Below are 21,563 nucleotides of genomic sequence, written 5' to 3' on the forward strand. Positions count from 1 at the left end.
TAGATAGACATTCACGTATGTCTAATAAAGAGATAATTTTAGGTCAACGATGCCATGAAGTACAGCGAGGGATTCGAACATTTCGCTTATATTAGAGGCTTTACGGTTACTGATGTCTACCTCACTTCCGGCTTCGAATTTACCGGAAGTAAATCAAAATAAAACAGACGGGACTCTGATTCTCATCTTCACAGGAAGCCAAAACTTCACTTCTGTTGAGTTTTTTAAACTCTTCCAGCGGGATGTCTTTTCCCTCAGCTTTCAGTACGCAGGTGGCCGCCATCATGGATGTTCTGGCCAAAGCTGCGGTGGCAGAAATAACGATGCTGGTGGAGGAGGGGAGCGTGGCTCTGCGGCTGGAGGTGAGCAGGAGGGACGGTGAGATCCAGGAGCTCCGGAGTAAGCTGAAGAGGACGGAGGCTGAGCTCCGGAAAGCTCAGGAAGCGGCTGCAAGGCGAGCTACAGCCGAGAAACAGGTGCAGACCGCAGCAGCGGCGGGTCAGGAACCGTGGAGAGGTGAGAGGAGACACCAAACTGCATTCAAAATGTCTTCAATTCAGACTGATAACTGATTAACAAGGTCTTCATAACTTCTACCTTAAAAGTACATTAAGTAAAATAATTGTTTTAAATTCCCGTTAAATTCGTCTAAAGCTATGTCGTGTTTCATTATTTTAATAATTACACATATTGGAGATTAAAGGCGAAACTCTTCTTGTCGGTCTGAGTAAAGTTTGTCCTTCCCTCGTTTAGAGATGTGAGATGCTTGAGGAAGTTCTTGCATGATTGATGATAAAACATGGGGTGGATTCAGTGTTGTTGAGCTGGGCAGGTACTGTTGCTGCAAAGTCACAATAGCACATTTTGCAGGATGATATTTATATTCCCAGAAGTTATTGCAATAAAAGATAATATCATAAATTAGCGCAATAATCATTTTCATTTATCATGCGATTAATTGTTTTATTGCTTATTACAACAAGCATATGCAAAGCATTCCCAAAACATAACACTTCCACCTCCGTACTTTACAGTTGGTATATGAATACAATCAGATTTCAGCAAAAAGTCTAATCTGAAAATGAAGACCTGCTGTGTGAACGTAGGCGAAGGTTCTGCTGGACTTATTGTTTTGAACATGTTCAGATAGTAAGCATCATGCTATTGTTTTCTTTTGGCTGCAGATAAGGAGAAGCATCCTGAAATTGACGGGGATTATCCTGAACTAAAAACTGCTGATTCATTCTGCGAGACTCACATCAGTCCTGATGTGAAGCAAGAGCCAGAAGGTGAACTTCGGTTTGATGAAACAACCGAGCATGCAGCAACGGACGCACCGGATCGAGGCGACCCCATCTGGCCGGCTTGTGGAGTGTTTGAGAAAGGCTCTGTTGCAGTTCAGGAGCAATCACAGATGTTTCCATCTAATGACATGCGAAGTACATATTTACCTTCAGGAAAGGAAGGAGAAGATGTTTGCTTTAATGTACCGGTGAAAGAAGAGCTCTCTGTGCTTGTTGAGTCTGTCTATAAAGACGATTTGCTTCCTGGTGTCGTTCGGGATGATTGTATGGAGTCTGGAGGCCCGTCAGCAGCTTCACTTTATACACAGGCAGAATCCTCTGGATCAAATGAAGAGATTATCAACAGGAAAATGATCTGCAGACCAAAACGGCTTATGACCATGTGGCGAGGGAATCAGAGCGTCTACATCTGCTCGGTGTGCAACAAGAGTTTCCTCCGCTTGTCTCAGCTGGAGGAGCACAAGAGCACCCACCAGGCCTCCAAACCTTTCAGGTGCCTCGAGTGTGGGAAGTCGTTCACACAGAAGACCCGGCTGAAGACGCACCAGCGGGTCCACACGGGGGAGAGGCCGTTCAGCTGCAGCATCTGCGGGAAGAAGTTCTCCAGGCAGGACAACTGCCTGAGACACGAGCGCTTCCACAGCGGGCTGAAACCGTTCAGCTGCAGGCAGTGCGGGAAGAGCTTCACCGTGCTGGGAAACCTCAAAATCCACCAGGTGATCCACCTGCGTGGACGGTAGCACCAATAGTGTTTGAACCGTTGCATCAAACGGAAAGATGTATTTATTAATCGTAATAATCCACAACAAAGGCAAAAATGTGATTCAGATTAAAGCATGGATAATAAATCTCCAGCTGTTTAAAAAATATGTTTGGATGTTGAGCAAAATGCTGATTTATTTTAGATAAAAGGGATTTTTAAAATGTTTATCTTGTGTTTTAAGCAAATCTAATAAAGGCAAATGTTGTTTTGTCTGGATGTCACCCATTAATGGCTTTAAACTTACGCGTATTTCAATAAAAACATTTTGTGCTTCGTACAACTTTTTCCTTAGTGTTTTTTTTCTCAGTATAGACTTTTTTTTCTGAGTTTTTGTTGTTTTTCCTCTAATATTTATTATCAGTTACATGTTTGGATGTTTCTGCTGAGTTGCATCAATCATGGCAGTTCATTTTATTCAAAATTATGTTTGAATTAAATGGGAAAGATGTGAGATCACCATCTTTTTTTAAGTGGTAATATTAAAATTTTCTGCAAAACAGAATTTTTGAGTTTTATTCTTTGATATTTGTCAAAATAATCAATTAAAAAATACTTGAACTTTATCACTCTTTGTAGAATAAATCTTTTTGAATTGAATTACAAAAATTACATGGAAATTTAATAAAACTTTTATTTTATAGTTAACTTATCCTACCCATAATTACAAATTATTTACAATTAATTGAAAGTATCTCAAAAATTACGGGATAATTGTTTCCTATCTACACTTTGAAATAATAGTTTGTAAATGATACTGGAGAAAAAATAAGATTATGGATTAAGACAAAAAAAATAAGAGCATAAAATTTGTCAAAATTCTCATAAAGTGCTTTATAACTTTTATTTTGTTATATAGTTGACTGGATATCAACTTTAATCACTGACATAATTACATATTAGTCTATTTTTGTGGAATTTTAAAACATGATTGTGAAAAAAAATGTATTCAAAATCAAATAATGTTAATTAAAAGAAAAGATGCTGTTCTGCGATTGGTCATTACAATTCTGGGATGCTCTGGGATTGGTTGCTAAGATGACGGCGTTTTAGCGATTCCTGACCTAAGGTAGTTTAGAAGAACCTGCGCCTTTCTTCCACGTATTACGGTATTTTTTTTTTTTTTTATGTCATCACTTCCGTAAAACAAGGGCTTGCGTTGTTTATGTCTTCTTACGGCACCAATTAACTGTTGCTAGCTTAAAATGTGGCTTCATAAACACCACAGAGCAAATGGAAAGAAATGCAGCGTGTGAGCGCTCAGCGGGCCTAACTAACTGTCTGTTACCGCCAGCCGGAGACCCGCTGAAGCCCAACGGTTCCTCCGCCCTCCTGGTTTTTTAAAGTATACACAAATTTTTCAGGGACTGGCTGGATCATCATGTTGAACGGCGTGGCTCTGCGCTCCCAGATCGCCTCCGTGGTTGATGCCCTGGCCAAAGCAGCTGTGGCAGAGATCTTCAAAGTTGTGGAGGACGGCATGGTGGTGCTGCGGCTGGAGATGTGCCAGCGGGAGGATGAGATCGAGAGGCTGAAGAGCAGCATGGAGGTCCTGCATGGAGAGCTGCGGGCGGCGCGGCAGGCGGAGACCCACCGGCTGGAGCACCGCGGAGGAGACGGTGAGCGACAGAAGAAAAAACCCAAAAAACAAACAAACAAAAAAACACTAAGATGTCCGCTTGTGACAGAAACACAATCACAAACACACTACAGAGCTGCGAATGATTTCTAAATAAGCTACAATCAGGTTGAAACGAAACATTCTCCGTTTTTTATTTACATTTCTGGGTCAAGATGTTCTCGTTTCACCGAGTGTCCCATTAATTTTAAAAGCTTCCATGTATTTCATTTGGATTACATAGAATTGAGGAATTGCACATTTTTCTTCGCAAAATCAGCACCTGTGAACTGCAGTTTTCAAGTCTTGCCTCAGATTCTCATTCGGATTGAGGCCTGGACTTTGACTATGCCATTTTAGCACTCAAAGATGCTTTCATCCATAGTTTCTCTGACTGTATTGGTAGGGTCATTATGCTTTATCACATAAAGAAGTGTGATTTTTATCATTTATCTGCACATAGTAACTGCATTTAATCATATCTTCCTATTTATTGATACTACTTTCATTGAAAAAACACTGAAGTAAAAATAACAATTCCAACAATATGGACAGCTTTAAAGGTTTTAGACATCATTAATTGGATGTGAATCAAAATTTTATCACAATAAATGATAAACGATACAATAAATGGCCACTTCTACATTCAGATACCATGGCAGCGAAGAATACACCAGATTAATTGTTGCACCATATTCATCAAAATCCTAATAACCCTAAAACTCATCATATAACTGCAGTAGACCAGGTTATTCCAAAATATAACTCAAATTCGGACAAATTCTGGATTATTGCAACATAATGTCACAATAGACCAGGAATGAGGATAATATTTGTTTTGTAGGGGTGCAAAATTCCTAAAACTCACAAGACGAGACACAATACCGATTTTATGAGAACAAGACTGTATGAGATTTTAATATTATCGTCAGGAAAACTTCAAAGATCAAATTTATGCTCCAAAAAGCCTTTATTTTCATAAATTTTGCAACAAATTTAACATACTGATCCTTCATTTTCTGATTTATTTTCATCTTTTCAGACCATAGTCTACTATGTGACATTTCACCAGTTGCAGCTGATAGTGTTGTGATTTTTATGTAGCTTAACGTACCGTTAAAAATCCATCCAGCGGTTGCTATAGCAATGCTTTCTACCTCGTTTTGCATCTAAACATCTTGGAATACTTGCACATTTATCGTGTCTTGTCTGTCACTCTGTTGCATTTGGAAACCCAAAATGCTGCCAAACTAATGATTTAAGTGTGGTTCTGTTCAAACGTCTTCTGGTAAAGTCATAGTGGCCGCAGGTGGCTAGTGCTCATGAGATAGCATTTACCTCACACGAGAAATATTGTGATGCTTCAATATCGCAAGGTCTTGTTACACCGTTATTGTTTTGCATCGTCATCATCCAGCTAACTGTTTTGGGTTTGTGAATTTTAATAAAGGTTCCCGTCTTTTCCACAGAAAGTCAGAGGGGTGTTGGAGATGAGAAGATCTTGGTTGAGAAGGTTCCCTCTGTGGAAAACCATAGCATGTCATCTGTACCTGAAGCACAAAATAAAGGTGAACTTGTGAAGGAGGGAAACGAGGACAGCAGAGGACAGCTGGACAGGCCAGTTGAAGGGTCTCTGTATGGAGGTGGGCAGTGGAGGCCAGGGGTGCCGAAGGAGGCTGGAGGCAGCAGCTCTGAATACTTAACTCTAGGTCAAAACTCCTTGTCGTGTCTCTCCGAGCCTTCGTTGGATGGCGGGCTTGTTCTGTCCTGCAGCAGCTCCGGCGGGTTTCCACAGAGCCCCTTCAGCCGCGGCCTGCTGGGTTACAACCAGTACAGGAACACTGTGCGCAGGCGGACGGTGAAGAGGCTGATGTTCAAGAAAGGTTTCATTTGTCCGTACTGCGGCAAGTGCTTCGAGCGAGCCGGACACCTGGAGAGACACAAGAGGATTCACACGGGTGAGAAACCGTATCGCTGCGAGATCTGCGGACGGCGGTTCAACCAGAAGTGCAGCCTTAAGGAGCACATGAAGATTCACAGAAGAGGCAAGTATAACCGTACTTTGAACGCAAGTAAATTTCCTTTGTTAGTTCCTTTTTACCCAGTAAGGGGTATAACATGAAAAAAACAAACAATGCAATCACAGCTGAGTTACACACAGTGCTGTTTTATCACTAGTTTGGTCATGTTATTTTCTATAGACTGGTTTCACAAACAGTTACAACAGTTAGAAGCCAGTTTGATTTTCCACAGCCAAATTCAATTCAAATTCAAATATACTTTATTGATCCCAAAAGGAAATTAAAAATAAGCCACAGGGTTAACAGAAAGCCATGTCATATTGTTATTTTAAATCTCTCTGGCTGTGTTTTCCTCTCAGTTCACTCTCTCCTCTTATCTTGAGCTTTAGCACCACTTTGGCCAAAGTTTTGAAATTAGGGAACATTTCTCCAAGTCCAGGAAAACCACGTTATTCAAACGTAAAAACTTTTTATCAAAGAACGTCTTTTTTTAAATTTGCGTTTCCATTAGGCTAATCTAATTTTGTAATTCCAGCTTGTGTAACTTCATGGTCAGTGGAAACGCAGCTACTGTCTCTCATCATCTTTGTTTTAACATCCCCAGTTGCAATAAATAATGTAAACACATTGGCCATTTCCTGGTACTGTTTATCACTCTATCAACACAGTTTCATATTTGATCAATATTTATAAATCCTGCTTAGTACTGGACGATATGGCTGAGAAACGTATCATGATATAAGCCTTTCTTGTTTTTGTTATAAAGATCTGAAATACAGCTACGTTTTTGGCGTGACCGTTATATCCACAGTTTTTATTCCATCCAAATAAAGAGCCTGATTTGTCTTAAACTGCTGCTGCGCAAGTTACTCAACAGGTTGTTGCTAGGTAACCCAAGAATTTGTGAGTTGCTAGGTAGCCAAAAAGAGAGTGAGTTAGTTGATGCCGGCAATCTTGCTTAGGTTGAGCGGCTACAGACTTTCCTCTGCCTACATCTCCCAGAATGCTTTGCAGTTTTGGATGGGAGTTCAGTAGATATTCTAAATATTGAGCTGATTGTCTGCCATGATATATTTTGTTTTTGATTTATTTCTCCAGTCCTAATCCTGCTACAGTGGGCAGCTCATTTTTCAAACATCATCCAGACGTTGAGCTGTTGTTTCTAAACCCGTCTGCTTTACCATAATTTGTCTCCCTGCACTGTGGCCCCTGCAGAAACTCAGTGTTCACCAGTGGGAGGATCAAACATGGAGAGGCCCTTCAAAATGATGTAATGATGTGGCTTTGTGTTGGCTCTGTGGCCGCGGAAAAACCAACCGGCTCTTTGCTGGGTTGTTTGTGTAGAACCAGTTATCACCAGCTCTGGAAACACTTTAGTAGAAAAAAACAAAGTCATATCTTCCCTCACTGGAAGACGGAAGGAGTTTGTGTAACAATTGGATGTTTTGGGTTTTTTTCAGTTTCCTTTTCCTCTGATTTTGATGTAAACTGTCACGTTGCAGTGAGAGCTCACTCAGGCAGTTTTCTCTTTGATACGAGGAATAAGATATAAAAAAAAAAAAGTTAAGAGCCTGATTTACTGCATTAGGGAGGATTACGTATTTCTGTATGGCTGGTTCACTAAACCTCTGCCAGCATGCTGCATTTATATTTAACTGGAAAACTGAGACTTTCCTCTCTGTTTGAAGCACATTTAAGATGTGGAGCAGTTCTAACTTGCCTCCTAATTTTAGACTCAAAAACGAAAAACCCAGTGTGTCGCTTATGTCTAGTCTAGACCGGTCTAAATATTTTAGTGTTTTGATGAGACGTTTAGGTGAAAGTCTCTGACTTTGACTCATAATATGCAGCAAAAGTGCATCTGGTAGATTTTCCTAAGACAAAATTGCAAACCTTTCCAGTCACTTTCAAGTCTTTATTTTAAGATAGTGCTTGTTGTGAAGATTAAAGCACCAATTATATATATATATATATATATATATATATATATATATATATATATATATATATGTCTGTCTATAATATTTATGCATGCACAAATCACAAAAAAACTTTGATTCTTTCTCAGTTGTGTTATGAAGTTACTTCCTCCATTTCTAAGTTCTGTTTAGGAGTCAGAAATCCTTTACAATTCAGTAGATTTTTAAAAAGGAGGATTTTAGAAGTTTTACATGTTAAAAACATTTAATTAAGATTTTTCTGAACCACCAAATCTGTAAAAATGAATTTATATGCAGCCCACATGGACAAACATCTCTAGTTCTGCTAAGCCCGTATATTTTCAGACCAGACTCAAGTTGCCTCTGCAGTGTTTCCCAGAGCTTTTGTTGTTTTTCTAAGGTGCAGCCTTAAGCAAATATTGTTTTGTTTCTTATCAGGAGGAGGTGGGGATCTACTGTAGGACTCGCCATGTCGTACATTTATCATGACCTGTTGGATCAATGCTTGTATTGGCTTACTTTAACTTTTAACCTGTTAAACATATTTAACATTTTCCATTCGTTTTTCTTCTCTTGTAGTAGATGACTTTAGAATCTGAAGTCCTCTCAATAATTATATTGGCTTTAATCATTTGCTGCTGTCAGTTTTGTAGATCTGCACCTGAATATTTTTGCAATCGGTCAAGATATCCAAAAAATCATTAAATATAACTGGTGCCCAGGAGGGGCGCAACTATTTTCTTTCTGAAGTGTTTTATACTTTGAATCTTTCTGGAATAAATCAATAAAGTCTAGTTTTAACTGTGATGAGTTGATATACAAATCAAAATAAGGCACACAAAAAAGCAATCTGTTGATAGAAATTAATCAATCTAGACTGGATTGAGAAAAGTGTCTCATGATGGTGAAACTGCAAGATTCGGTTAATTGACAAACAGCGTCAGAATGTTTGATGGCACTTTTTTTACATCCTCGTAATTTTATTTTGATGTCGAAAGGATTCATTTTTAGGTAGACGTCTAAACGGCACAGTCAGTCATTTTATTAACTTACAATAAGTGTTAGTAAAAGTTTTGATTTTATTTTTTATTTTTGTGCTTCAGGTCTTCAGACGAGACCAGGAGAGGTCCAGATGAGCCAACAAATCCCAATCCCACAGGTGAATCCATGTATGGAACAGCATCGGCCTGAAGAGGTTAGCCAGGTGAAGGCCGATGATAACCAAACAAAGTCTGAAGAAGTTCTGCCATCATCCGTGCAGGTAAAATCTGAGCCTGTCGAGGAAAATATTACTCAACCGCAGCTTCATGTGGAAAACAATCAGGCAACAAACAGAGCTGACAACATGGGTGAAAACGTAACATCAGTGGATCAAGGCAGCCAACTGTGGGCATCCAGGTTACAGAACAATCCGACAGAGTTTCTAAACAGCTCGTCGCAGAACATGTCTTCCTTCCCTGCCATTACTCAGTTACTCCAGCCACCAGAGGAAACTTCCTATAGCAACTTTTCCGTCCAAGGAAAAATGTACGGGCAGCTGAAAACCTCCACTGTCCCTCAGACGCCTTATGGGTGTTCAGGGTCGGTCATCATCTCCAGTAACCCCGACTTGCGAGACGCGACAGAGGCCTCGAACCACCTCAGCGAGAGGAAAAACCGTCCGTTTCGAGTTCTGAAACCAAAGAAATGCTTTGTGTGCACCTACTGCGGGAAGGTGTTTGAGCGAGCCGGACACCTGGAGAGACACCTGCGGATTCATACTGGGGAGAAACCGTACGGCTGCCATATCTGCAGGAGGTGCTTCAACCAGAAGAGCAGCCTCAAAGGTCACATGAAGACTCACAGAAACGGTAGGATTTCAACAGATTGGACGTAACTGAAGCTCTTCTTCTTTAAGAATAAACTTTTTTTTATCTGGAATGTATTGTTTTTGTTAATTAGAAATTCTAATATTTTCTAGAACTATTTCTAGGCCTGTCATGACGACAAATTTTACTGAACATTAAATTGTCCCAGAAGTTATTGTGAAAAACAATAACATTGTTGTGTTGAGACCGTTTTCAAGTAATATAATGGAAAAGGCATAATGATGCATTCAAATACATTACATTCAAAGATGGACCCGTTTGATGCATCAAACGGTTCAAAATGCGCCGCAGTGGGTCCTCGACACGCCTCCAGGTGTGATCCGGCGCGCCTGACTCTCAAAACGCGTCTGGTGTGAACGCACCGTTAGAATTAGGATTGGAAGGAGGGTTGGGCTTAGGGTAGGAATTTTCAATTTAGTTTTATTATTGAAACTATAGATGGATGTGAAGGCTGATCAAAAGAGTTGATTTTCTCAAGAAAGCAAATAAAAATGGACACAACAGCGATAAGGACCAATCAGACCTCTAATCGATGATGGACCTGGATTATTAAGAGTTTTATATGTAAGAATAATCATTTTAATTTTAGCCTGGATTAAACTGGGTCCCAACAAAGAGGAAAAAAAATAAATATGATTAAAGTTTTTAAAGTGTTTTCCTTTTAAATTCTCACATCAGTATTTTTGAAACATTCGAGGGACTTTCTTTTTTTTTTACTGTTTCCTTTGGTGGTAAAGATACTCAGTAGTCCAGCCTAGAAGTAATAAATGCATGGACTAGTTTCCCTGCAGGACTCTGGGGGGAATCACAGTCCTAATTTTGGCAATAGTGCGCAGGTGCAAGAAAGATGTCCTAGAAACCTGTTTAATGTTGGATTTAAAGGACATGTCCTGGCCAAAGATGACACCAAGGCTCTTTACATGATGGAAAACACTGGAAGGTTTACGTGCTGGCATCTAAAATTTGAAAATTTAAAAAAAATGCTCCTATTATGGGATTTAAAAACTCTTGTCCTTCTCTAGAGCAGCTAAAATAATATGCTACAATGGGTTTGCATGTCCACTTTTAAGGTTCTTTTATGCAACATGATTTGTTTGGATTTTTTCCAATGTAATGAATATTTATTATTTCTAATGTGTCAATGCGTTGTTGATCTGCATAATTTAAATAAAAGGTTGGCTTATATTTTATAACGTTAAACAACAGACTTTAGTTTATTTGATTAGGACAGTGCATGTTAATCAACTTTACCACATTATTTAAAAAAATTTTTGGCAGAAATTTACTTTGCCAAAAAACTGGAACTGAATATTTACTGTAAATATTCAGGAATTAGCACAGTGGCTAAATTTACTGGCTTTTCCCAGCTTTTGTGCTGTGAACAAAACACCATAATTCACAGGACAGTACACATAGTTCTATTAAAAGAAGCAAAAACATCAACAAAAGAAAACATTTGCACAAGAAATAACAGACCAATAAACACAAACAGAATAAAATACCAGTTAGGTGTGTGAGCCATTTTGAAATTTACTGTGAGAAAAGTCTACAAATCCAGATAAAAGAACACTTTTCTGTTTAAAAAAAAAAAAATCCAGAACATGATTTTATGCTAATTTTTAATTAAATTTTATTTTTTATCATAAAGGGACGACGACAGACATGCTGGAGGCCCATCACCTGATGTTCTCGGTGTCCGACAATCAGCTGATGGAGAGTTACATGGAAACCAGTAACGGGCCAACAGCTGCGGATGAGCCGTTTCCCGCCCCGGCGTACGCTCACTCCATTAAGGAGGAGCCGCTGGCGGTGAAGCTGGAGCCCAGCGACGAAAACTTCCTCTCCGTGTCTCAGGTGGGGACGGACAACAGAGCCGCAGCAGCAGACAAAAGTTTACTGTGGACGTCTGCAGTGGAGGAAAGCATCGACAGCCCAGATCAACCAGTCTGTGTACTTTTACAAGACGTGAAGTACCACCTCAGTTCTCCTGCAGGGGGAGCCAGTGAGCAGCAGGGCTGCACCTCAAAGGATTTGGCTTTTATAGACAACAAAGTAAAGGAGGATCAATTTTCGGCTGTGGGATTGCAGCAAAGGACTTCAAATGTAAGTCACGATCTGGCTGGAAGGGATTTCTGCTTGGAGAGCGGCGACGGCGTGAACCAAGATGGCGTCTACGAGTTTACCCTGAAAGCATCGGACAGCTTCGAGGAGAGCTGCAGCACAGACCCCGCCAGACAGAACTACATCTGCTCCAGCTGTGGGCAAAGCTTTGACAGTTTCCATATTTTCCAGGAGCATCAGTGTGAGAAACTCCCAGAGCAGCCGTTGAGCTGCGAGATGTGTGGAAAAACTTTCAACCAGCTGAGCATCCTGAAGCTGCACCTTAAGCTACATGCTAAATAAATATGGCAGTTTTATATTTGGTACATTTTCACTGTCTTTCACTGTTTTTAGCTGCAAGAAAAAAAAGATAAAACATTAATTTTACTTATTAGCCACATTTTTGTCACTTTAACTGTATATTTTTTATAAAGAAAAATCAAAGGAAACATAAAGAATTATTAATACCTCCTGTTTACCAACATAATTTCAGATTTTTGTCTGTTGGTAAAATTAAGAAAAAAAATCTGTTCATTTCCAAGAAACCTTCTGGAAATGTAGAGCTTTGGTGAAACAAAATCACATTTGAATCATCTGCTTATTACTTGAGACCATATTCCTAAAATAATTATGAAAGAAAACAGATTCCCTGAAATATGAGCCCATTGCACAGCTGTGACAAAAGGAAAGTACACCTTCTCTCAACTACAGAACTTTATGTATAAGGGCATAATAAAAAATTTTATTTTCTCCCCCTTCCATTTATGTACCCTTAAGTTTACAAAAACATTTTTAGTGTTATTTTTAAAACAAAGATGAAGCCATCTTACAAATGAAAAAAGCTTCATGTAGAAACTAAACAAAGTTAAAGCCAAGTGGTGCTAATCAACTACACTTGATTGCTTGGTTTTCAGCAAGTGTTTGGCAGTTTGCTGCTCTGTAATTGTGTGTGTGAGCGTGGGGGGGTGCGTGTGTGTGTGCATGTGCTAATACAGTGTGAGGCAGGAAAGACATCAGTAATGACCTTTGAGAGGCAATTGCTGCTTGGAAATTTGTAGTTGATCAATCCGGAGAGAACACGATTATTTACATCTGCAAGTCTTCCCAGGAGTGGACGTCCCTACAGAATCACCCACAAGTCCAAATGTTCAATGATCAAAAAAATGACAAAAATCCAACTCCAGATCAGTTTCAGTGTTCAATATTAAAGTTTAATTATTACAGTTTGGTTAGAAACAGACTAAATTAAGCTTTCTTCTTTGAGAGAAAGCAACTTTCTGTGTATTCCAGCTTCCTCCCACTGTTCAAAAACACAACTGTTGGTTCAACTGGTGTCTTTAAGGGTGCGTTCACACCAGTCCTGTTTAGTCCTCTTTAATCTAATTCTAGCTTGTTTGCTTAGATAGTCTAGTTTGTTTGCGGAGGTGTTGATTCTTATCCGCCTAAAAATCTAGATCTATGGTTCGGTTGAAGTGAACTCTGGTGCAGTTCAAATGAATATGTGAACGCCAAGCAGACTGGAGTCTGCTCCAAAAGCAGGAAGTGAACTACAGCGCAGAGCATTCTGGGTAAATGCAGTCAAAACTAACATGAGAGTCTAGCGATAGACAAAGACAAAAGAGAAATCATACAACCTCTAAAATCTGACGCTACTCCATTTTTGTTTACATTTTCTAAAAAAGGAAATTGCATTCAGTGTCTTCTTCAGAGGTTTTTGCGTTGTTTCCTTCAGTTGTTCTAGGTGTAGCACCCCTACAGGTGAAGAGAAGAACAGGTTCTCTTAGGGTTTGGTTTGGTTGACAGTGCAGTGTGAAAGCAAACCACATCAGCTGGAAATGTAACAAATGTTGCAACTTTGGCCCCCAATCAAACATCTACTGGACTATCAGGTTTGAAAACACCCTAAATTACCGTTATGTAAGTGTGTGCATTTTTCTACACTTTTTTATTTTGGCTTCATCTTTGTTTATTAAATATTAACAATACAGAATGTGTGTTATTGTTGGTTTAGGTTATATTTAAACTATTTTAATACGTGAAACTAACCGGATTGTCCTGATATTAAACAACCTTGGGAGTGTGTAATTTAATTTGCAATGAATTTACATGTTTACTTGGCATCCTTACTGAAATCAAATCAGTGTTTGTATTGTTAAAAAACACAGTAAAGCCCATTTCTGGTGAATCAGATTTCAGGTTTCTCCATATTTTAAACTGGTGTTGAAATAAGTATTTATATTATAAACTTTTAAGGTAAAACATTTTTTTATTCAAGTTACCTTCCGGTGAAAGTCTGTCCAACTAAGAAAAGCAGATAATCCTGTTTGTCTTACTTTATTCAGTAAATATGTACCAAGGTTGCTAAATTCGTTTCCATGGAAACATCATGTCGTAAACCTGTAATAATAGAAAAGTAAGGTTATGTTTTAAGGCTTCGATCAATGTGAAAATGAAGACTAAATGCTGTTTTTGAACTGTGGAGATATTTTGTATGCATACGGCATGAATACAGCATTATATTTACACTTTGCACATTTAAATGGACGATTAATGTTTTCTCACCAGAATTCTGACTTTAATTTCAGAATTATGAGATTAATTCTTTCAGAATTCTGTCAAAAAAAGTCAGAATTTTGAGATTAGAGTCAAACTTTGATCAAACAAACACAATTTTATCTGACTGATATGAAAGATTTTTGTTTGTACCAGGTGACAGTTAAAGTTGTTATTTTCTGGTAAAATAAAGGTACAAAAATTATTTAAATAGCAACGGATTCCATAGTCTGCCTCTTTAGTGTTATTGTCTCTTATAACTGTAATGCTTCCTCATTTCTTATTTTGTATTTTGTTAACATCTGATGAGATCAGTTACTGTCTTTACATGGCAATGACAATGATAATCATTTGTGTTAGTTGAATATGTTGAGTAAGAATGATTATGGTCAATTTTATGTCTTTTTGTATTTTGTAAATAAACATCAGATGATTTCTGAAGTTTGTGTGGTTCTATAGGTTTGGACAAATTATTGTTCCTGATTTTGTGTTACACCTTCCCATTTTTTCTAAACTGAATTCATGTTATAGAACTTATTTTACTTTCTTGTATGTATTGTTTTTGTAATTATAAGGAAACTTTTTTTAAAAGTTACATCAAAACATCTCACACTCTTTTCCAAAATTGAGTAGTAAAAAGTAAAAGAGCATTTACATATTTTTTCTACATTTTTAGCAGAAAATCAAAGCAAATTTTTTAACATGTCTAGTTTCACAATATATCAAAAAAGCTCTAAAACACTCCAGGGACTCATCAAACATTTTCCTAAAACTCTGCAAATTTGTTTTATTCACATTCTCTATTTATCATTTTCAAACTACATTTTGTATTTATCCAGCTTATCTTTCTTTGATGTTAAAATGTGATTAAAGTGAGACAAAAATATAGCAAAACCAGAATATTTGTACTTATTCACATTACTGTATCTCAAATGGTTAATGGCGCACACACACTACTATACGGCAAATGGTGGGAACATGTTCCTGTAGCATTTGAATGCATGGGCAAAATAACGAGGGAAATATATTTATATAAAATATATATCATATAATATCTTTTAACATACACTGAAAACCCTGCACTCCTTTTAAGTTGATTCAAATACAAGTGAATATAGTAGGGAATAGAAAGCAGAAGCGTGTCAGGACCCGTTCCTTGGCGTTTACTGTCCCACAAAGAGTTCCCTGACCCTACATTTTGGAACCGCTTATCAAAAAAAGCTCAGATATTGCCCTTTTTCTGGACTGCTGTATCAAGAGTAAACTACAGCGTCGTTAACTGACTTAACGACAGTAAAAGTGGTGGAAACTTCCTTTTCCTCTAGCGGTAAGTTCGAGTGCGCTCTTACTCATGTATTTACGGCAGAGCTCTCCACCACACGGAAGAAAGCTCTAAGCTAGCTGCCACAAACACGCAGGGATGTAAAGCTTGTCTATCACGTCGTCTTATGTTTTGTTTTCAGTAATTTACCGATACATTGTGGAAAAACGGAGGAACTTACACCTTTTTTTTTTACCTGCTTCCAACATTAAACCCGTGAACATGGCTTCGTGCGTTCCCTTCCAGACACAGTTATCCTCCATAATGGAGGTCCTGGTGAAGGCAGCAGTGGCACAAATCTCCAAGCTGGTGGATGACAAATGTGCCTTCTTGCATCTGGAAATATCCCGCAAACAAAGCGAGAATGAGATGCTGAAGAGGAAGCTGCTGCTGATGGAGAGCAAGAATGCGCAGCTGCAGCGGGGATTCGGTAAGATGCTCAGCTGTTTTGTTTCCTTCAATGCACGAGTTCATCAGTAGCATCACTTCATTAGCCTGTTAAGATAAAACATTTTTGTAAAATCTTTGCACTCAATTGAATTTTCTTGAAATATATGTGTTTTTGTTCTACCTGTGGCCTAATTTTAATAACAAAATCATTTATTTTCATCTAGAAAACTACATGGATCGAGGAACTGATTTAGGAAGAAACGTTTCACATCCCACTAGAGACTTAAAGGTAAGTGTTTCTTTTTTTGTTTTTCGAAACTTTGATGTTGTTCTTTAGCGAAATACACATGTATAAAGGCTGGAATTAACTAAAAGGGCCTAGACAACAAAAAAAAATCCCCAATGTGAACAACCTGGATTGTTGTAAAGTATTTTAAATTCAGCTCAGTTTATTAAAATCATGTTAAGTTAGATTTCCAATTGAAACATATCTCTATATAATAATTCAATGCACCTATGTAGTGAATATAAACAATCTGATTCAGGCCCAGATGATTAAACAAATAAGCAGCCACAAGCATAAAATAAATCTTCATTTTTTTAAAATCTTCTTAAAACTAGTAATTCACAACAACAACAACAACATATTACAGATGTTAACAGCTTGTTTTGTTGTTGTAGTTTCCTCAGATTGAAGGGTCCAGTGTTTCCTTCACAATTAAGGAAGAAAGTCCAGATGAGGCGCTGTGGATCAGTGATTCTGCTGCAGCCATTGGTGAGTACACCTGGTTTTGCACAACCACAACGAAAAATAAAGATAAAAATAATGCTTCAGGCACTCTCACGAAAATGTTTTTCACCTAATTTGTTTTGTAAGAAGCTGGCATGTTTAAAATGGGCGTTATTTCTCTTTTTGATGGATGTTCAAACTGCCTCAGAGTGTCCAAAAAGTTACACAATCTGTTTTAAACATTTGTAAATCTGAAAACATATTTGATATATATAGCATTTTTTTAACAACTGAAGTTAGTATAGTTACTTGATTGTGCTATAAAATGGCACTATGTTGCTGGAAAGCATAATTTTGCCCCTTTAACTTTCTCTTTATTCTCTCTGCAGGCAGAAAGTGCTGACTCATGTCTTGTTTTCCAGGCAATGCTGTCCCGTATCCTGCTCAGGAGAGCCAGCAGGTCATCCATCCAGATGTTACCAGACTCAAGCCTGCAGAGTTCAGCGGCCCGTTCAGCTCCGGCCAGCCGCCAGTCCACATCAGCAGCCTCCAGTTCACAGTGAAGACAGAGAAGGAGGAGGACCAGCTGTCCTTCAGACAGGACGGATGCCAGCACCGTGTGGGGAAGCAGACTCCCACCGCTGTCGACTATCCCATGGACGAGCGGGAAAGTCAGCTTTGGTCATCGATCATCGAAGGGAATGAAATCGACACCGGGTTTCCTGATTTCTCCAGCGTGGTGGAGGAATATTCCAGCTCCTTCTCTGAGCACTCGGATGCCACGAACATGGCATCCAACACCAGTAAGTCGCCTGGCGTCCAGGAGCAGTGCAACGGGGTGTACGGCGGCGAGTATCAGAAGGACGCGCAGCTGTCGCATTTCCAGCCCGGAGTGCAGGACAAGCAGAAGGAGCAGCTGTTCCTGCAGCGGAGCAGCTCCCACGCCGCCCAGCTGGGCCCGCCGCAGGAGGAACAGCAGAGGGAGGCGGGCGCCGAGGACGGAGTGAACGCCACCCAGCCGGCTAACGCCTTCACCACCAGCTGCTTCTACACTCACACCCCCCACAAACCCATCGCCCCTGTTTCCCGCGGCTACGCCTGCTCCCAGTGCGGCAAGTCCTTCAGCCGCCTGCACCAGTTCAAGCTGCACCTTCAGAGCCACAGGAGGAAGCGCACGTTCTGGTGCAGCGTGTGCGGAAAGAGCTTCCAGTGCTCGTCCCACCTCAGCATCCACCACCGGACGCACACGGGGGAGAAGCCGTACGGCTGCGGACAGTGCGGGAAGCGGTTCACGCAGCAGAGCAGCCTGCGGGTGCACCAGCGCACACACAGCGGCGAGCGACCCTACAGCTGCTCGCAGTGCGGGAAGTCCTTCATTATGATGCACCACCTGAAGCGACACAGGATCATCCACACCTACAGCTGAGGCGCCGGCGGCTGCCAGAACCAAATGAAAGAAGCCAATGAACCACAGCTTGTTTGTTTGTTTGTTTGCTTTACTGAGCAGAATCCATCTGGGCTTACGACAGAGTGTTAGGGCCATGCTAAAAAATTATTTAAAAAACACATTTATGGGAATAAATTTATAATATTATGAAAATAAATTCATACAAGAATAAAGTCAAAATAATAGGAGAATAATGTCATAGTATTACAAGACTAAAGGCATAATATCATGACTTTATTAGTATATTATTTTGACTTTAATTTTGTACAACTTTATTCCATAATATGACTTGAAATCCTGCATTTTTTCTCATATTTATTTTATTCTTGTACAATTTTACTCTAATAACATGAGTTTATTGTCATAATGGCGACACCATTATCATGAAGTCAGTATGAGACTTTATACAGAATAAAGTTGTATTTTTATTCTCGTGCAACTTTATTCTAGTAATATTATGAATTTTCTCGTATTATTTCGATTTAATTCTCAAAATACTTTATTCTCAGATTACTATGCCTTCATTCTTTTATTTTTTACATTTTGTCTTAATATGGCCTTAATACTCCGTCGTAGGATCTGCTTTTTGTTTTATGATAATAAAAATGTGAGTGAGTTGTGTGAGAAATGTCTGAAGCTAGAAATCCAAAAAAAAAGAACAAAAAAAAAAGATGTGGGACCCTCAAACAAAACCTTCCACCTTTGACTGTTACAGAGAATCTAGAACAGGGCTGTCCAAACCTTGTGTCATCGAATCAGAAGTACGTAGAGGCCATGGAAATAGAAAAAGCTATAATCAGGCTAAAACGTCCACTTTTTTTGTTTATTTTTGTTTTTTTTTGTAGGAAAGGAATATTGTTGTATTAAAAAAAAAAAAATCCTGTTTGCCCTATTAAAAGAAAGGCATTTAGTAAAATGTATTCTCAATTATAGGAACAGAATTTGTTTCAATACGTTTGCTACATTTAGCCAAGTTTATAAGTAAACTAAAAGCTTCAGCAAAGTGAGCTTTTCACTAAAACTCTTACTTCTGCTGCTTTGATATAAACACATTAATAATTTGTGCTGCACTTCACATTTTTCATTGCAAGGAAATTTTATCGGTAATAATTTTACTCTGATTACAGATAAAAACTTTTATTTTCTGTCATCTGACCGGCCAAATTTGTATCAATCTTCAACTGCAGTTGAGCGCCGAATAAAATCGATGCAAGGGCCACAATTGGCCCCTAGGCCACACTTTGGACACCCCGGATCTGGAACGTGTTACACACTCCTGCCTGAGAAGCCAGATTGCTGCAAAAATGAGATCGTATAAAATATTTAGAAGTTTTTTTTTCTTGTTTCAGGTAAAATTTACAAAATTAGACTTTCAATAAACCTGATTAGAGTAAGAAAGTTACCAACAAACATTGAAAATGTTCTGGATCTTTTTATTTAGTTCCAACATTCAGACTTCTTTGGTTGCAGTTTGTCAACCTGCACCGTTTAACTTGCAGAAGTTCTCCTATTTTATCAGGTTGTGAGAACAAATTTCATCCACATTCCTCGTTTTTTAAAATTCTTCTCCAATTTGACAAAAAATCTATTTCAGTCTGAAGTTAAGTAAACCCTCACCATGATGCTGCCTCCACCGTGTTTTACTGTTTGATGGCGTTCTATTGGTGATATGTCTGTGCCAAACCTCTGCTCCATTGGACCAAAACTCACTCCTCCGAAAAGCATAAATACAGTCATACAATAAATAGGGATGTTATTGAGAAGCTCCTTTATTTCAGTAACTCAACTCAAACCCTTTACATAAATAGACACAGATTTTTGTTTTTAAAGCTTATATTTTTATCAATTATGATTTTGCACTTAAAGTTAATGAAAACAAAACATTTAAGATTAAAATTTGACTTCAGATCAATAAAAAACACATTATTAATACATAATTGAGGGCTAAATGAAAACTATTAAGTTTAAAAAGTTACTTTTAGACTGATAAATAAGCCTCATCCTAACATTGATTCTAATTTCTCAGGTGAGTCGTCTTTGAAATGCTTTATCTGACTTTTCAGCAGAGGTGTGTTGATGCACCTGTACCTGCACAGAGACGGTTTCACTCTGTCGTGTAAACGAGCGCCGCATCCTGTTAGGATGTAAACTGATGCGTTGTTCCGTGTTTTATCCCTGTAACGCCTGAGCTTTCTGTTCAGACCTCCTGAAGCATTTCTCAGGTTTTAATGCCAGCATCCCGACGTCCACAAAATCCCTTTGTGTTTTACATTAAACAGACCTGAAGAACAGACTGTTGACTCTGATTTAAAGGAAAAATGGTGTTGACATTTCAGATATTTTTAGATCTCTGAGTTTCTGAAGTGACTTTTTAATTGGAGGTGCACTGATTGTAGTTTTCTGGCCGATCACCAATCTTTAATTTCTTTTTGATACCATTTTTTTAATAACTGACATTGTCAGGGGTTTAACTGTGACAATACACGTCACAGTTACAATCTTATTTTATTGAGAAACACTGAACAATACCTGTGAAACAATACAAACTTGTTTTAACTGCTCATGAGGGAGAACTCTCAAGTGTAAATGAAAAACGTAGAGCATTAGCTTTGAAATTAGACACTCAGAAATTTTACAATCTAAACATTTTCTGAGATTAATCCCAAAATTTCTGATTTTTTTTTTTTTTTGGCAGAAATGTACTCCTTTTTTAATCTCTGTGTGCAATAGCCCTAATATGTTGTCGTAGACATGAAAACATTGGGGAAGCAGAACTTTTTAAAATGTTTGGGCTGATGTTACAACTTCATTGAAGCTTGTAATAAAAGAACAGCAGAGGGCGCTGTGACCCATCGTTTGAATGTTAGAGATGTTTTAGTTGCCCTTTGCCTATTTCTCATCTGACCAAATCTATCAATCATGTTGATCCACATAACTGGATATTTTCTCTTATTTTATAAACCCAAACTAAAAAGGTGGGTTGTGTGAAAGTAGATTTTTTTTTTCCTGAAATACTCAGAGCAGCTTGTCTGGCTTCAGAGTCTCTTTACTCCCTTTCCTTCACATTTTGAACAGGTGTGCCTAATAAAACCTTTCTTATTCCCAACTTTGATTTCTGCAAGTTTTCAATCAGCCTCAGACATATTTTGCTTTTTGTTTTGTTCATTTTAAATTAAACTCCTCTTTCTCGAAGCGCTTGCAACACTCTGCTTGTTCGACCCTACAGAGGTTTCTCAGCTTTGCCCGGAACGATCTGTCCTGGTCAGCACTTCCTTCTTTTGCAGACTTTATCTAAACAAGTTGTAAAATAAATGAAGCAGCTGCCATTGTGATGTGAGCGCAAAGGATTCACAGGAACGAAGAAACACTCTTAGAAAAACTGCTGTAGATTTAGAACGCAGTGGAAAAAGTATTCATCCATGTAGATTTCTATTTTCTGCTTTTTTGTCACTCTTGAATGTTTTAAATTATTAGGTATATTTTAAAAGCTGTGTAAAATACCAACAACTTT

The 21,563-nt window shown here is 38.6% G+C and overlaps 2 protein-coding genes across 2 annotated transcripts; both read left to right on the forward strand.

Moving 5' to 3' along the window:
• Positions 1 to 133: 133 nt before the first annotated feature.
• Positions 134 to 21,158, forward strand: LOC114146393 (uncharacterized). The gene is made up of 11 exons (XM_028020381.1): positions 134 to 516; positions 1,185 to 2,043; positions 3,264 to 3,382; positions 3,429 to 3,683; positions 5,152 to 5,727; positions 8,747 to 9,493; positions 11,160 to 11,850; positions 15,593 to 15,915; positions 16,100 to 16,164; positions 16,557 to 16,650; positions 17,028 to 21,158. The coding sequence occupies exons 1-11, from the start codon at positions 243 to 245 to the stop codon at positions 18,029 to 18,031; spliced, it is 5,007 nt and encodes a 1,668-aa protein (XP_027876182.1). The 5' UTR covers positions 134 to 242; the 3' UTR covers positions 18,032 to 21,158.
• Positions 2,799 to 14,605, forward strand: LOC114146405 (oocyte zinc finger protein XlCOF8.4-like). Its single transcript, XM_028020398.1, has 4 exons — positions 2,799 to 3,683; positions 5,152 to 5,727; positions 8,747 to 9,493; positions 11,160 to 14,605. Exons 1-4 carry the CDS (start codon positions 3,446 to 3,448, stop codon positions 11,912 to 11,914), a joined length of 2,316 nt encoding a protein of 771 aa, XP_027876199.1. The 5' UTR covers positions 2,799 to 3,445; the 3' UTR covers positions 11,915 to 14,605.
• Positions 21,159 to 21,563: the final 405 nt, after the last annotated feature.

Source organism: Xiphophorus couchianus, chromosome 6 (assembly GCF_001444195.1).
Source record: "Xiphophorus couchianus chromosome 6, X_couchianus-1.0, whole genome shotgun sequence".
NCBI classification, from domain to species: domain Eukaryota; kingdom Metazoa; phylum Chordata; class Actinopteri; order Cyprinodontiformes; family Poeciliidae; genus Xiphophorus; species Xiphophorus couchianus.

Excerpts from the sequence above, each read along its gene's own strand:
- LOC114146393 (XM_028020381.1), top strand. The coding sequence starts at position 243 with ATGTCTTTTCCCTCAGCTTTCAGTACGCAGGTGGCCGCCATCATGGAT. Across the intron at positions 11,851-15,592 it reads CAGCCGTTGAGCTGCGAGAT|CTTGTCTATCACGTCGTCTT; the intron begins GTGTGGAAAAAC and ends AGGGATGTAAAG. Across the intron at positions 16,165-16,556 it reads ATCCCACTAGAGACTTAAAG|TTTCCTCAGATTGAAGGGTC; the intron begins GTAAGTGTTTCT and ends TTGTTGTTGTAG.
- LOC114146405 (XM_028020398.1), top strand. The coding sequence starts at position 3,446 with ATGTTGAACGGCGTGGCTCTGCGCTCCCAGATCGCCTCCGTGGTTGAT. Across the intron at positions 5,728-8,746 it reads CATGAAGATTCACAGAAGAG|GTCTTCAGACGAGACCAGGA; the intron begins GCAAGTATAACC and ends TTTGTGCTTCAG. Across the intron at positions 9,494-11,159 it reads CATGAAGACTCACAGAAACG|GGACGACGACAGACATGCTG; the intron begins GTAGGATTTCAA and ends TTTATCATAAAG.